This window comes from Rattus rattus, chromosome 6 (genome assembly GCF_011064425.1).
Source record: "Rattus rattus isolate New Zealand chromosome 6, Rrattus_CSIRO_v1, whole genome shotgun sequence".
Lineage (NCBI taxonomy): Eukaryota > Metazoa > Chordata > Mammalia > Rodentia > Muridae > Rattus > Rattus rattus.
In genome coordinates this window covers 114,526,986-114,543,005 of record NC_046159.1, presented here as the reverse complement: position 1 = coordinate 114,543,005, position 16,020 = coordinate 114,526,986, and the positions used below count along the sequence as shown (strand labels likewise).

General features: G+C 36.5%; 1 protein-coding gene across 1 annotated transcript; it reads left to right on the top strand.

The window, feature by feature from the left end:
• The first annotated feature begins 4,929 nt into the window (after positions 1 to 4,929).
• LOC116902923 (hyaluronidase PH-20) lies at positions 4,930 to 15,070 on the top strand. Its single transcript, XM_032905247.1, has 4 exons — positions 4,930 to 5,065; positions 10,229 to 11,376; positions 12,144 to 12,233; positions 14,334 to 15,070. The coding sequence occupies exons 2-4, from the start codon at positions 10,423 to 10,425 to the stop codon at positions 14,826 to 14,828; spliced, it is 1,539 nt and encodes a 512-aa protein (XP_032761138.1). The 5' UTR covers positions 4,930 to 5,065; positions 10,229 to 10,422; the 3' UTR covers positions 14,829 to 15,070.
• The last annotated feature ends 950 nt before the right edge of the window (positions 15,071 to 16,020 follow it).

Sequence of the window (16,020 nt, the reverse complement as noted above, 5' to 3'; positions counted from 1 at the left end):
ATGTTACTTGACCTTTTTCCCTTGCTGCTTTTAATATTCTTTCTTTGTTTTGTGCATTTGTTTTTTTGACTATTATGTGATAGGAGGAATTTCTTTTCTTGTCCAATATATTTGGAATTCTTGTATGTTTATGGACATCTCTTCCCATAGGTTAGGGAAGTTTTCTTCTATGAGTTTATTGAAGATATTACTGGTCCTTTAAGTTGGGAATCTTCATTCTCTTCTATACCCATTATCCTTATATTTGATTTTCTCATTGTGTCATGGATTTCCTGGATGTTTGGGTTAGGAGTTTTTTGTGTTTTACATTATCTTTGACTGTTGTGTTGATGTTTTCTATGGTATGTTCTGCCCCTGAGATTCTCTCTTCTATCTCTTGTATTCTGTTGATGATGCCACATCTATGGCTCCTTATCTCTTTCCTAGATTTTTTATCTCCAGGATTATCTCCCTTTTTGATTTCTTTATTGTTTCTATTTCCACTTTTTAGGTCCTCAACGGTTTTGTTCAATTCCTTCACCTGTTTGGTTATATTTTCCTATAAGTTTTTTTTTTTTTAACGGATTTTTGTGTTTCCTCTTTAAGGGCTTCTACCTGTTTATCTGTGGTGTCCTATATTTCTTTAAGGGAGTTATTTATGTCCTTCTTAAAGCCCTTTATTATAATCATGAGATGTGATTTTTAAATCCAAATCTTGCTTTTTTTGGTGTGCTACGATATCCAGTATTTGTTTTGGTGGGAGAACTGGGCTCTGATGATGCCAAGTAGTCTTGGTTTCTGTTGTTCAGTTTCCTGCACTTGCCTCTAGCCAACTGGTTATCTCTGGTGTTAGCTGTTCTTGCTCTCACTGATAGTTGCTTGACCACCTGTATGCCTATGTGTCAGCACTCCTGGACACTGGTTTTCTCCCAGTGGTATCTGGGTATAGAGAACTGTGGACTGGGTCAATTCTGGTTGCAGGCAGAAACTGGTAGAATCCTGTCCCAGTCTACCCCTAGACTGTGTCCTGAAGGCTCCTAGGGGATTTTCTTGGGCCAGGAATGTGAGCAGTAGTGGTGGTCTCCCTGGTGTTTCAGGATTGTCTATAATTCTGAGATTCCAGCTTTCTCCCCAGTAGGATCTGCGTACAGAGAGCCGTGGAATCAGGTCAGCTCCAGGAGCAGGTGGAAACTAGAAGGATCCTGTTCCATACTGTTCCATACTGCTCCTGGGTTCTTGTGTCCTGAGGGTTCCAGGTGGGTCCCTGGGAGCAGAAGTGGTTGTCTTGCCTCTGCTCTCAGGTGTGTTAGTGCTCTTGGAGACTGACTTTCTGCTCCGGGCACAGGTGGAGACAGGAAGGATCCTGTCCCTGACTGTTCCTAAGTTCCTGTGTCCAGAGGGCTCCAGGCAGGTTCCTCTTGGCCAGAAATGTGGGCAAAAGTGGTTTCTCTCCTATGCTCTCAGGATTGTCTGCACTTTTCAAAGTCCAGCTCTCTCTCTCTCACAGGAACTGGGTACAGAGAGCTATGGGACTGGGTAATTCTTTTAATAGTAGTAATCTATTCAAAACCTACTACTATTTTTTTCAATATTCACTTTGTAACTTTAAACTCTTAGCTTGTTCCATTCAACTGAGATGTTTATTAATTTTTCTGGTCTACTTTTTTTCTCTTCTCTCTGTAGGCTCATAGATACATAAGCACTAGCTATGACAGATCCTGGATATACTTTGTTTTGAGATTTCAAAGCAAAAAAGATAATCCTTTGGTTTTTTTTTTTTTAACTCAGTCACACTCAAATTCTCAGGCCATCTCCAGAATACTGTCACAGTCTCAACCAGAATGCAGGAAGAAGACTTCTAGTCAAGTCCCTGATTGAGTGTTGTTTATTTTCTGAAACCCTCTGACCTATAGCTTTCTTACTATACCTGTCTTCTAGGATCTGACTAGAATGGACCACTAAGCTCTGCTACATTATATTAGGATGTCACTAGCCAGTACCATGTAACAAAGCAACAGTGATCCAATTCTTGGTACTAATTTTATGTATTTGTTACTTTAATTATTTCTGTGATAAAACCTCTGACATGTGCAACTTAAGAAGAATTCTGTTTGCTTTACAGTTTGAGGGTAGAGTCCTTTGTGGGGGAAGGCATGGCAGTGGGAGCATGAGACTCCTGAAGTACTGGGTCTGCATGAGGAAATCAGAGCAATGGAAGCTGCTGTACAGGCTGTTCTCTACCCAGTCTCCAACTCTGCCCCACCAATTGGTGCCACTCAAATCTGTTGTGGGTCTTTCCACCTCTGTTAGTTCACTCTAGAACCTCCCTCACAAACAAGCCCAGAGACTTCTCTACTAAGTGACTCCAGATATTGTAATTTGGATAGTTCATATTATATCATGCCCGTGTTTGGTAAGGCTAATATAAAAACACCCAACATTATAAAACAAAAACCTTTGGATTCTACATCCAAAATACTTTGCTACTATTTGTCTTAAATGTTATTTATTTGAATTTACGTATTCTATCAATCCACTTAGAAGAACAGATTTTTTTTTTAAAAGAAGTTACATCTTAAAGAACAGAAGGCCATTGAGGGAAGACTACTTAAAGCCCAACCTTGAAGAGGTTCCCTCTTATGTTCCCTCTCAAAGTTGCCGAGTAGCCAAATGAATGTAATCCATACAAAGGTTGAGTCAGTCTGATGTGTTGAACAAGTCCTGATCCATTATATCTTCCTCATAAGGTTGCCTCTGAGGACCACAAAGTATGGTTCTCAGAACCATGATTAGGGCTCAACCTCATCAGATCTCAGAACCATGAGTAGGGCCTAACCTCATCAGATCTGTTCTCCTGTGGCATACATTTCCTGAAATGTTAATTTCTATCAAAACAAATTCTTAATGGATTAAGTTCAAAGATTAACTTATAAAAAATTCCTGAGTAGGCTTTACTTTTTTAAAATTAATTTTATTATTTAACTATATTTATTTATTTTTATCAAAAATAGTTCTTTTTACATAGTGTATTCTGCTGTCACTTCCCCCTCCAACTCCTCCCAGATCTTTCTCACATACCTAACTTCATACCGTCTCTTTTTCTTCCTCTCTTTAAAAAACAGAAGAGTGAAAAACCTTCAAACTAACAACAACAACAACAACAACAACAACAACAACAACAACACACACACACACACACATAAAGAAAAAACAAAACAAAAAAACCCGGAGCCCACTAAAACCAAAATCAAAATATATAAGCAAAAGATCAATAATATAAAAAAATGTCCAAATAAAGGAATTTGAAACTCAAAGTCTACAAAAATTGTTTGAAATTTGTTTAGTGTTGGGTATCTATTGCTGGTCATGGGGCCTACCTTGAAGTGGGTTGGATATACCTAGTGAGACTGCATTGGCAAAAACTAAGCCTTCCTCATGTTAATTGGAGATAGCTTCTCAGTTAGGGGTGGGAGCCCATTTCTACTCCCCTTCCTTAGTACTTGGACCCTATCTGGCTTGAACATGTACAGGCCCTATGCGATGCTCCCATAGTCTTTATGGATTCCTATGTTTGTCTGTCCTGTTGTATCTGGAAGACACTATTTCCTTGGAGTCATCTCATCCCCTCTGGCTCTTATAATCTTTCCATCTCTTCTTACACGCAGCTCTTTTATCCTTGAGGGGAAGGATTTTTGATGGAGACGTCCCATTAAGACTGAGTGTTCCATAAATCTCTATGGGTCTTCCTGTCTACTACAAGAAGAACATTCTCTGATGAATGTTGAGCAAGGCAGAGATCCTCCACTGGATGTGCAATGGGTATAGATCTTTTCCCATTCTGTGTCCTGCCACTTTGTGATAATGATAGTGTCCTTTGTTATACAGAAGAGGAAGTTTTATTTTTCATTCATGGTACTGTCTTATATATAGAAGATGGTAGGGGCAAGGGACACTCTTACTAACAATATAATGATTTATTGTTTTATTAGATTTATTATTGTTTATTAGATTTATTCAGCACTTTCTATGTGTCGGTTATAAGAGAGGAGAAATAAGTATAATTTTATACCCGTTTAAGGTTCTACATCTAGGAATTGAATGGAAAGAAGGCAGATTAATAGAAGAAAAATAGGTAAGGCGAGCTACCTCTCTGGCCAACTCCAGAGCTTTGATCTTTTAATGTATGTATTTTAGTATTAGGCAGCCTAGTCAGTAGGATAGCTAAATTATTTCATGTTATATGAGTTGCATGATGTATCTGTATGTTTAGTCAAGACATAATAAGTACACTTTAGAAGAACTTGGGTCTTAATCAAGAATTTGAAGTATAGCCCGTGAAACAATCATAGGGTTTTAATTGCATTAGTGTCCTGCTTTGTGAACTAGAAAAGTCAAGTCTATATTCCATAAAAGCAAAACATAATCTTCCACTGTCATCTTATGAACAGGAAACAGATATGTTTCACTGGAGATTTTTCTAGGCATGAAGATTTCAACAGAAGGAAAGGTAGCAGGATGCTACTCTCTGATCACAAATGCTATCCAGTTTCAACCAACCATTTAACAGTAGTTCTACTAGATGCTCACTGTATCTAGTACGAATTGTAGGGATGAAAGCTAATTACATAATGTTTCATGCTACCTACATGCTGCAATTTCTATCAGAGGGATTAGTTTATATGACATGGGCTTGGGTTGTGTGATTTTTGTGATTGATTCAGAGAACAATACAGTTAGAAGGAGAGTCATATGTTTGAAAGCTGACTAAATTGAGAAAAGTAGTTATCAGTCAGACTTCATAGGAAAGGAGAGAACCTTAAAACTTTTGTTGGGATGGGAGAATTGAAGGAAGTGGGGAAAGGGGTGGTCTGTGAACTTGGGAGAATCAATTCACTTTGTGATGTCATCTGCTTCTAGAACCTTGGAATTTGCATGACATCCAACCTATAAAGTCCTCTGTAGACCTTGCCTTGTTCTAGGAGCGCTTGAGTAGATTTAGGTTGACCATAACTCACATGAATTAAGATTTTCTTTTGTTATGATGGAGATGCAGATGGTAGGCAAGTGATTCTAAGTTTCCAGCAAGGTAATAGTATACGTGCTTTATTATAAATTTCTTGATATTCATTTTTTTAGGTGAAAGTGATGAAAATTGTCACTCAATGGAAGGTATATTTTTCTAACTGATGATATTCCCCTACTGTGTTTCAGTTCTCATAATTTGTAAGTGGTAGTGTCAAATTATCCATTTAAATCCCTTAAAAATTCATTTAACTCAGGAACTCAAAATTCAAAGATACTGTTAATTAAAAGATCTCTTTAAATCTATCCTAGAAAATTTTTATTTATGCCTCATAATTGAAATTCAGAGTTTTATAAGGATCAATGTAATCAATCCCCTAGATCATCTAAGTACAACTAACTGAGTTTTTAATATAAGCTTATTTCTATATTTAAGATATTATGTTCTATTTGTCACAATTCTTGACATTGTTATAGGACAGAAAACTAATATGAATATCACAGATGATTTTGGTACAAGTGTTTTATACATGGCAAAAGTGAGTCCTTTAGACAAATTCAATCCATAAACAATGTCAAAGTAAGGAATGATATCAATTTCTAAAATATTTCACTGACATAATGGAAGCATGGTTATCTGAATTTATATTTATTCCATCTATCAAACATCCAGAGAGCAAACAAAGAGTAGGAATTGCCAAGGATAGAAGATAAGTCTATAAAATCAAGTAGTGTGTCTTTACAGCACTGGGAGAATTGGGGATTCTCTCAGGTGCGTTGATTACAAGAAATGTAGTGATATTCATAAATGATGAATAGTGAAGAAATTTGGTCCCAGTGTGAATGCTAGGGTAGAATCAATTGCCTTTTATACCTTAGCCTACCATGGTTTGAAACATCATAGCAATTTAATGTCCATGTGTGATTGGAATGTCAGAAGAGATTAGAAATTCATAGGTTTCTAGGTGCTAATACCAACATGACAGACTCTAAAAGTGCAGATGAGATAGAACAAGGGGAGAGGGTTCCTCTTCAGCAAGTAAGCCCCCTTCAGTAACAGCTTTGCTTTAGTTGTCCATACTCTACAGGCAGAGCTCTGGGAGTCTGATGTAGTAATAGCATCCTGCCTTTTGCTGACTCTGTGTCTCCAAGTGTTACCTGTAACTTGTGGAGTAAGCAGTCTGTCTTAGGCAGTGGTAACTCATTTTGTTAGACCCAAAGCAAAAGAAAGAAGCTTTATCTTGTCTCTGAAATTCTGTATATGTGGATCATGATAACTTGATTTACTGATAGGTAAATAGGAGGAAGTCTAAACATTCCTCAGTATTTTTCACATACATAGGAAACTCTATAAAAAAAAACCTGTAAAGCAGTGGTTCTCATCTTTCTTAATGCTACAGCCCTTCAATTCAGTTTCTCATGTTATGGGGACTTGCAACCCTAAAAAATATTTTTGTTGCTATTTAATAACTATAAGTTTGCTATTATTATGAATGATAATGATTTTTTTTTGAGATAAAGGTTTGCTAAAATACTTGAGAGACACTGCTCTAATATCTAATATCTAATATCTAATGGGGGGAGGATGGGGAGGGGAACACCCATAGAGAAGGGGAGGGGGAGGGGTTAGGGGGATGTTGGCCCAGAAACCAGGAAAGAGAATAACAATGGAAATGTAAATAAGAAATACCCAAGTTAATAAAGATGAAAAAAAAAAAAGAAATATCTACAACTAAGATCCTAATAGGTTTTTAAAGAAAGATTCATTATGAAGAACAAATGAAACCAGTGAAAATTTCTAAAGGAAGGAATGTGTGGCATATGACCAGAAGGCATATGTAGAAACTATTTGACAATATAGGACATGAAGTATGTTTGTTAGTACTGGTTCACTTTAACAGTCACCCAGTCTCAACTTATGAGACATATTCTTAGTACAAAGAAGATAGCCTCATTATGATAGCTATTTTGTTCTGGGATAGATCAGAAAGCCCTTTTCACATGCATTCAATCAATTTTCATTAGCTTAAAATGCCATATCACTATGTTTTAGGATGTTGTATTATGAATTTCTTTAAAACTCTTACCCCAAGAGATTTATATATATTCTTATAATATCATAAGGGACCTTATATATAGTTTTTTGTAATCCATATATATATTTATATATGGATTATATGTAATCCATATATATAGTTCTTTATAATTCATATATTATATATACATATAATATATGAATATATTATATGGATAATCCATGTATAGTAGATTATAAAAACTATATAGGTTTATAGATATATATTATATATGGATTATATATATAATGTGGTTTTTATGTATTTTATGTACTTATATATTTTATATATTATTTAGTTTTTATATATTTTACATATAATATATAGTATATGTAGAGTATGGTTTTTCAAGATAGGGTTTCTCTGTGTAGCTCTAGTTGTCTTGGAACTTGCTCTGTGAAGCTGGCCTTGAACTCACAGAGATCTGCTGGCCTCTGGCTCCCAAGTGCTGAGCTTAAAGGTGTGTGCCACCACTGCTCACCTGTATAAGCTATATATTGTAGTTAAATATGTAAAGGAAAACGTGTAAAATGCAGCAAGGTTGCAAATTTTGAGTAAACTGACTGAGAATTGAGTCTAACTGTATGCCTCTTGGTTCTACCTAGAAAATTCAATTGCTTTGTGCAGTATGGGTATTACAGATATTAGTTAAGAAATACTCAGATAAGAGTTTCTGGTTGTTAAAGAGATTAAGTTGAAGACAATAAATAACCTGCCTGTGCACAATTAATTAGAGTGGCTTTTTATTTTAGGATGCACATTCAAATGTTTCAAGTTCCAAAAATATTGTCTATCTAACTGGTTTATACTGTACATACATATACATTCACTTGTAGTCAGTATAAACAAAATAATATCTAACTATGACATTGTTGTATATAAATTGTGTCATATATTCCAAGAATTCCCCTTCTTTAATAGAGAAAGATAAGACTTTTTTCCAAAGCTGTTGTTCCATACCAAGTATGATGAGATTGAGTTCCACCAAGAGATAAAGGAGAGTATCAGTTTATAGGTAATTATTAGCTCTTTTTTTGGTCTAATCTCATTTTAAATAGTTATTATCAATGCTTCCACCATGCCTATGCCATAAAGTCACTATCAAACTTTGATAGAATTTGGGAATTCTCAGGTCATAGAGGACCTTGTGAAGATTCTTGAATGGAGGTTCACTTGGGAAAGTATGAAGCTTTGACCGGCTTCTCTTACCAATTGATCCTATGTATCTCCCTACTCTTGGACTTTGCAGCATCACTTATGACAATCTACTAAATCTGTTGCCTGAAGTTCTGTGTTTAAGGAAAGTAAGAAAGCCCAGAGAGAGAGCTGTGGGAAACTTAATGTTTTACCGAGTTGGTCAAAATCACCTGCATTCTGTGACTGCCTCTTGATGGGGGAAAAGAAATTCTGTACTGAGCTATTAGCACAGAAGCTCTGCGTCTGAGGATCTACAGGGTCAGAGTTACATTGGGTTTGAGAATACCTAATTGTTGTCTGTCTTAGAACTCATGGTTTGTAGGTAAAGAGAGACCTTCACACTTTTTAAGGTCACAGAAGTCTTCTGTGTTGGATGTGACATGAGAGTGGGAGTTAATGGATTCTTTGTTTTCCTAACACAGGATCACTGAAAGTGCCCATATGATTACAGCCTCTTATTTATTCACTGCACTGGTGCTTGGTACTCTATCCCATTCTGTCCTAACTTATCCTCACTCTACTTAAATCTACTTCTGTTATTCATTTTTCCACATGTGCTCATTAAGAGCTATGAAAATGAATTTTGGTAGGAACATGACATATAGTTGTGACTTTCAATTTTGAAAAAGTACAAAGGGTGGGACTTACTATTACTTTCCTATGTATGTATGTATGTATGTATGTATGTATGTATGTATGTATGTATGTAATGGTCTTCTAGTTAGATTCATCCACAAGGGTTCTCAGGTTCAGGAGCTGATTAAGCACTCCTGCCAAAGAGGTTACTTCATTGTTCCATTCTTTGTCCACATGAAACATATGATCTTTGTTGAGGTTAAGACAAAACAAAGTAATAGTCTCTTGTGGGCAAGATTAAGGGATAATTTAACTAATGTAGAACCTCCCTCTGTTTTAATCTCTGATTCTTACCTCAGACCATTTCATTGCTGTCACACTTCGGTGTCATCCATCAGAATGACAACACAGTCTTGCTTTCTGAAACAGTATTTAAAGATCAGAATTCCTCTCATATTTTTATTTAACAAGTTTAGAGTCAATCAAGAGTCATTTGTTAATTTTAACAGTGAGAGGACATCTTTGTAAGATTTGATTTGGCAGTATCCTAAGGGGATAATAAACTTATATTCAATTATTATATTACTTGTGGGGAAAAATGACTTTTCCTCTCTCTTGTACTGTCCCTGACAGAAGAGTAATAATAAAGTGGGAAGAAAGAACAAGCATTAGAAACAGTGATGGTTGAGGTCCACATCATTAAAAAAAATAAAAAAGAAAAAAAAAAAAAAAAAAAAAAACAGGGATGGTGGTAGACAAATAATCCTAGGGATTTGAGAGGCTGAGGTACAAGGATTATGAGTTCCAGGATATCCAGGGAACTTAACAATACCATGACCTAATAAATGAGTCAATGGATGATCAAACAAACACATTACTGGAAATTTAACTCATTTGAATGTTTTCCTAGCATATGCAAGGACTTAGGCTCATTTCCCAATACCACCCTCACATTCACATACACAGTCATAAAAGAACTATAAAAAAAGTATTTTTCTTCAAATTCTGTGAAAGGTTGTTTTAAAAAATTGGCAGATCACGACAGAGTGGTTTTTCACAAACAGTAAATACAAATTTACATCCCTTTAACTGGTATTTTCTAAAATATTGATAGATAACATACCCTATATATCTGGAAATGAAGTAAGAAAAATAAATACATTCAGTTTTCTGTGGGATCAGGAATGATTTTGGAAGATAAGTGTTGACTATTACAGAAGTTTATCATCACAAGGGAAAAAACTTATTGCTTTAAATACTTCAAATAAAGCCTTCTACCTTTTGAAATTAATTTAAACTCCTTGCATAAATTGGAATTGCTAAAGCTCTCACGTGACTACAGAGAATTTCATATTTGTCTTTTTTTTTTTTTTTTTCAGTTCTGGATGTTTTAACTTGCCGCAAGATATTCCTGAAATGTAACACAAGAAGAAGAATCTTCTGTGTAAATTAGTCACATACTTTATTCTCCCACAGTGGCCTCATGTCACAATCCTTCTAATCTATTGCATCAAATTCGGGAGTGACCGAAGTATATAAGAAATAAGTGCTTACATAGTAATTATTCTCCGTAATGGGAGAGTTGCAATTTAAGTGCCTCTTTTGGAGGAGCTTTGCTGAGTCTGGGGGCACATTCCAAACAGTGTTAATCTTTCTTTTCATTCCATATTCCTTGACTGTGGATTATAGGGCAGCACCAATTCTGTCAGATACAACTTTCGTTTGGGTCTGGAATGTTCCAACTGAAGCTTGTGTAGGAAACGTTACTGAACCAATAGATCTGAGCTTCTTCTCTTTAATCGGAAGCCCCCGGAAAACTGCCATAGGGCAGCCTGTCACATTATTTTATGTTGATCGACTTGGTAACTATCCTCACATAGATGCACAGCAAAGAGAACATCATGGAGGAATACCTCAGAAGGGGAATTTGAAAAATCATTTGGTGAAAGCTAAGCAAGACGTAGAGCGTTACATACCAACAGACAAACTGGGTTTAGCTATCATTGACTGGGAAGAATGGAGGCCTACCTGGTTGAGAAACTGGACACCTAAGGATATTTACAGGAATAAGTCTATTGAATTGGTCCAGAAAGCTGTTCCAGCAATTAATATCACAGAAGCTACTGTGAGAGCCAAAGCACAATTTGAAGGGGCAGCTAAACAGTTTATGGAAGGGACTTTAAAATTGGGGAAACATATTCGACCAAAGCACTTATGGGGTTATTATCTATTTCCTGATTGTTATAACAATAAATTTGAAGTCGATAACTATGATGGCCAATGCCCTGATGTGGAAAAGAAACGAAATGATGATCTTGACTGGCTATGGAAAGAAAGCACGGGCCTTTACCCATCTGTCTATTTGAAGAAAGACTTGAAGTCGAGTCGAAAAGCAACCCTTTATGTCCGCTACCGAGTTTTAGAATCTGTCAGAGTGTCCAAAGTTTCGGATGAAACGAATCCAGTTCCAATTTTTGTCTATATCCGTCTTGTTTTCACTGATCAAGTCTCTGAATACCTTCTAGAGGTAAACAAATGATTCTTGATGTATTTATACATGATGTTTACTGGAAATTAATGTTTTTAAAGGACATATAGTTCAGAATGTAATCAGTATGGTCTCCAAAAGAGGTAGAATTACTACATTTTTAGTGCTTATTGTAATTATATGACCTGTTAGAGACCATGGAGAATCATAAAATATAGACATTTTAACTTTTGTTTTTATTTCATGGATATTGCCAGTAGAAGTAATTATGATAATAGCCTTTTTTTCCCCTTTAAAATAGTAAAGAAAGCCCAAAGAGTCAGATCCACCAACTCAAGAACATATAGGGCTGGACCTAGGTCTCTCCACATATATATATAGCAGATGTGCAGCTTGGTCTTCATGTAGGTCCCAAACAACTGGAACAGGAGCCGTCCCAAAAGGTGTTGCCTGTACGTGGGATATGTTCTTCTAGCTGGGCTGCCTTGTCTGATCTCAGTGGGAGAGGAAGCACCTAGCCTGGCAGAGACTTGAAGTACTATGGTGTGTGGAGGGCCACACCTGCTCAGAATATAAGGAGAAAAGGGAATGGGGGAAGGGTAGGAGGAGGTGACCAGGAGGTGGTGACCAGGAGGGAACAGTCAGCGGGATGTAAAGTGAGTAAGTTAAAAAATATTAAAAACAGATTTAAAGGGTGCAAAAATATTTAAAGTATTATTGTTGGATTAACATGCTTGCTTTGTTGATGTTGTCCTGTGTGAATGATTCCATTGTTACTTCCTGCTAACTCTTATAACCTTTGCCAGGATGATCTTGTGAATACAATTGGTGAAATTGTTGCCCAGGGTACCTCTGGAATTATAATATGGGATGCTATGTCTTTAGCACAACGTTCGGTAAGTTGAATTGGTTGGAAGTAGATGAAATAATTTTATCCTTTGGAGATGGTGTTAAGAAAAGTATTCTGTTAAGTACTGTCTATGTTAAGTACTCTCGTGGGCAAACAGTAGGTGCTCAGAATTTGCCAAATCGAGTTGTGCTGCATCTCTTATTATGAAGTAGAAAATGTATTTGTCTTCCAGTGGTGAGAAATAGCCAGCCTTATCTTATAGAAAACTTGAATATTTAATATTCAGGAATTTTTGTGAGTCATCATTATTAAAATTAATGAATAAAAAGTCACAATAAGGGGTTGGGGATTTAGCTCAGTGATAGAGCGCTTGCCTAGCAAGCGCAAGGCCCTGGGTTCGGTCCCCAGCTCTGGAAAAAAAAAAGAAAAAAAAAGAATGAAAAAAAAAAGTCACAATAAAATACATTGTGTTAAAACCCAAAATAACTAATGCTCAAAATATGCCAGCTGTTTTACTTCATGTGTACCTGAATGCCTGAGGTTGTATATATCTGTTGTATCTGCACGGGTTGAACACTCTAGAATAGATGCTACTCACTTTATATGCTTATGCTATAAAACAGGAGTGTTCTCAGTTCCTAACTCTGCATTTAGTGTAATTGCTTGGTAACATTGTAGGTATAATTATATAGTATTTTTTAGATTGAAAGTGTATATCTTTCCATAATGTACATATAAAACTATCATCAAATCATCTTTCTCTAGTATGCCTTTTGTTTAACCCTTGTCTTTTTGTTTGCCTGACTGATGATGGTTGACTGAGGGTCATTTCTGTCTTCTAGAGGTCTTGGGCTTTTTAAGGTTCTGGATCTTCTGTTATAAAGTTAGTAGTAGTGATTCATTTTTTATTTACTTATTTATTTTAGATTATATATATACACAAAATCTATATAGATATAAAAAAGTATGTAGATTTCTTAGATTGTTATAATTCTATTTCAACCTTCCCTTTTTTCCCTGCAAAACTTCCCAAATACCCCTTCCCATTCGTTAATATTAATGATCTATTTTTCCAATTAATTGTTGACACACACACATATTTCTAAATATAACCCACTTAGTCTACATAATGTTCCTTCTATGTATGTTTTCATAGTTTTATGTAGCATATGTTGGTTGGCCATTATTTGCTATGTTGCTGAGGTTGATCTTGAACTCCTGATAGAAGGTTCTCTAGGGACTAGAGGGCAGATATATTTGCCAGGAGATTACTGACTAACAATAGAATGTCAGCTCAAAGAAAATAGCAAATGTAGATTCAAATCAGAGCTGCCAGGATTCTCTATCAGTTTTTTGGCAATGTGCTACCACAGTCAGCCCATTTAGTAGAACTTTTCATCGTTAGAGACTATGACTGTCTTCAATTTATTTTAAAGGCTAATATTCAAGTTTTAGAACACAGTACTGTTAAGATGGATTACTTCTGCTTCTTATCACTGTAATTTACAGTTTGTCAAAGAATTGTCATTATACATGCTTGACTCTATATCATTTTAGCCATCAGTCTTGGAGCTATATATAATGATATATAAATTCATCTGACAAGAGTTTTTGTTTCAACTCTCTATGACTGAGAGTTAACTGAGGATGTGGTAGATACTATACCTATTTATAACTTATCTTCACAATAACTCTGTGAGGCAGGTTTCAAAATCATCACTAATTTACAAGTGATGGAACCAAATAACTAGTTTTTCTGAAGTGATCCAGATAACAAACTAAGATTTAGAAAGGTTGTGAGATACCCTAGGTTGGCAGACATGGTCATTAATGAAGGTGGTACTATTATCGGACAAGTTAACCTCAAAGCCCATAGTCTTAACAGCTATAACACTCTATTCCTTTGATTAATTTATGAATTATTGGGGAAAATGAAGGCTAGGATAACTTAAACCTCAACTAATCAATTCTTCAGTAGCCCAATAAGCTTACACATTACAAACTAGTTGCTTGTTAAAGAGAAGAAGTATGTCCTATCACTTGGTAAGTCAAATGTTTCATTCGTCCTTAAGAGTTACTTACTATATTATATCTGTTCATAGAAGAACTTGTGCTTTATTATGCTGACTGTCTTATTATTTTACAGGCAGGTTGCCCAATCCTACGTCAATACATGAAGACAACCCTGAATCCATACATACTCAATGTCACCCTAGCAGCCAAAATGTGCAGTCAAACACTTTGTAAGGAGAAAGGCATGTGTTCGAGAAAAACAGAAAGTTCAGATGCATATCTTCACTTGGATCCAAGTAGTTTTTCTATTAATGTAACAGAAGATGGAAAGTATGAAGTTCTTGGCAGGCCCGAGCTTAGAGACTTGAACTACTTTTCTGAACATTTTAACTGCAGCTGTTTTAGCAACACGACATGTGAGGAGACATCTGATATGCGAAGTATACAAGATGTGAATGTGTGCATGGGTGACAATGTTTGTATAAACGCCACGGTAGGACCCAACTCAGCATTCTACCTCCTACCTGGCAAAGGCCTCCTCCTTATGACAACACTTGCTCACATCTTGCTCCATCTACCACATGATATTTTTGTTTTTCCGTGGAAGATGCTAGTCAGTACTCCTTAGTTTTCTCTATCCAGAGCATTTGCTATATTATTTTTTTGCAGGCCTCGGTAATTTGGGATTATGAATGTGATTCTATTTTGCAAAAGCAATTCAATTTTAATAATCAAGATTCTATTTTTGAGTTTCAAAGACAAATTATATACTCTTCCACCAAAGACTGATTGCAAGCAAGGCTACTGAACTTAGAGATTATTTTTTTTGTTTAAAGAGAATGAAAACTGAATAAAATAACTAACTATAAATTGGTGTATTCTCAATAGTCTGTCATTGCTTTATTTTTTTTTTCTTTTATGGAGAACTCCATGTAATGTATGAGGAAGGTCACTTGTTATCCTCTGGCTTACCCACACATTTACACACTTGTGCATGCACTCTACACACGTGTATGTACCTGCATATGCATGAGCATCTCACACAAACTGTCCATATGGCTTGGCTTGCTCAGCCTGCTTTCTTATGGAATCCAGGACCATGAGTTCAGAGGTGGTACTACCCACAGTGTGCTGGACCCATCGATATCAATCACTAAGAAAGTGCTTTACAGGCTGGCCCGAAGCCAGATTTTATGGATTCATTTTCTTTTTTTTTCTTTTCTTTTTTTTTTTTTTTTTTGCCAACTTGAATATTTCTTATATACATTTCAGTGTTATTCCCTTTCCGGTTTCGGCAACATCCCCTTCCCTCCCCCCTTCCTTAAGGGGTTCCCTCCCCACCCTCCCCCATTGCTGCCCTCCCCCCAACAGTCTAGTTCACTGGGGTTCAGTCTTAGCAGGACCCAGGGCTTCCCTTCCACTGGTGCTCTTACTAGGATATTCATTGCTACCTATGAGGTCAGAGTCCAGGGTCAGTCCATGTATAGTCTTTAGGTAGTGGCTTAGTCCTGGAAGCTCTGGTGGCTTGGCATTGTTGTACATATAGGGTCTCGAGCCCTTCAAGCTCTTCCAGTTCTTTCTCTGATTCCTTCAACGGGGGTCCTATTCTCAGTTCAGAGGTTTGCTGCTGACATTCGCCTCTGTATTTGCTGTATTCTGGCTGTGTCTCTCAGGAGCGATCTACACTTCTGCACTTCTTTGCTTCATCCATCTTGTCTAATTGGGTGGCTGTATATATATGGGCCACATGTGGGGCAGGCTCTGAATGGATGTTCCTTCAGTCTCTGTTTTAATCTTTGCCTCTCTCTTCCCTGCCAAGG

What these genes read in the sequence shown, in the direction of transcription:
- LOC116902923 (XM_032905247.1), top strand. Translation starts at nt 10,423, where the DNA reads ATGGGAGAGTTGCAATTTAAGTGCCTCTTTTGGAGGAGCTTTGCTGAG. An exon ending in TCTCTGAATACCTTCTAGAG is followed by an intron (nt 11,377 to 12,143) that starts GTAAACAAATGA and finishes AACCTTTGCCAG; the next exon opens with GATGATCTTGTGAATACAAT. An exon ending in TGTCTTTAGCACAACGTTCG is followed by an intron (nt 12,234 to 14,333) that starts GTAAGTTGAATT and finishes ATTATTTTACAG; the next exon opens with GCAGGTTGCCCAATCCTACG.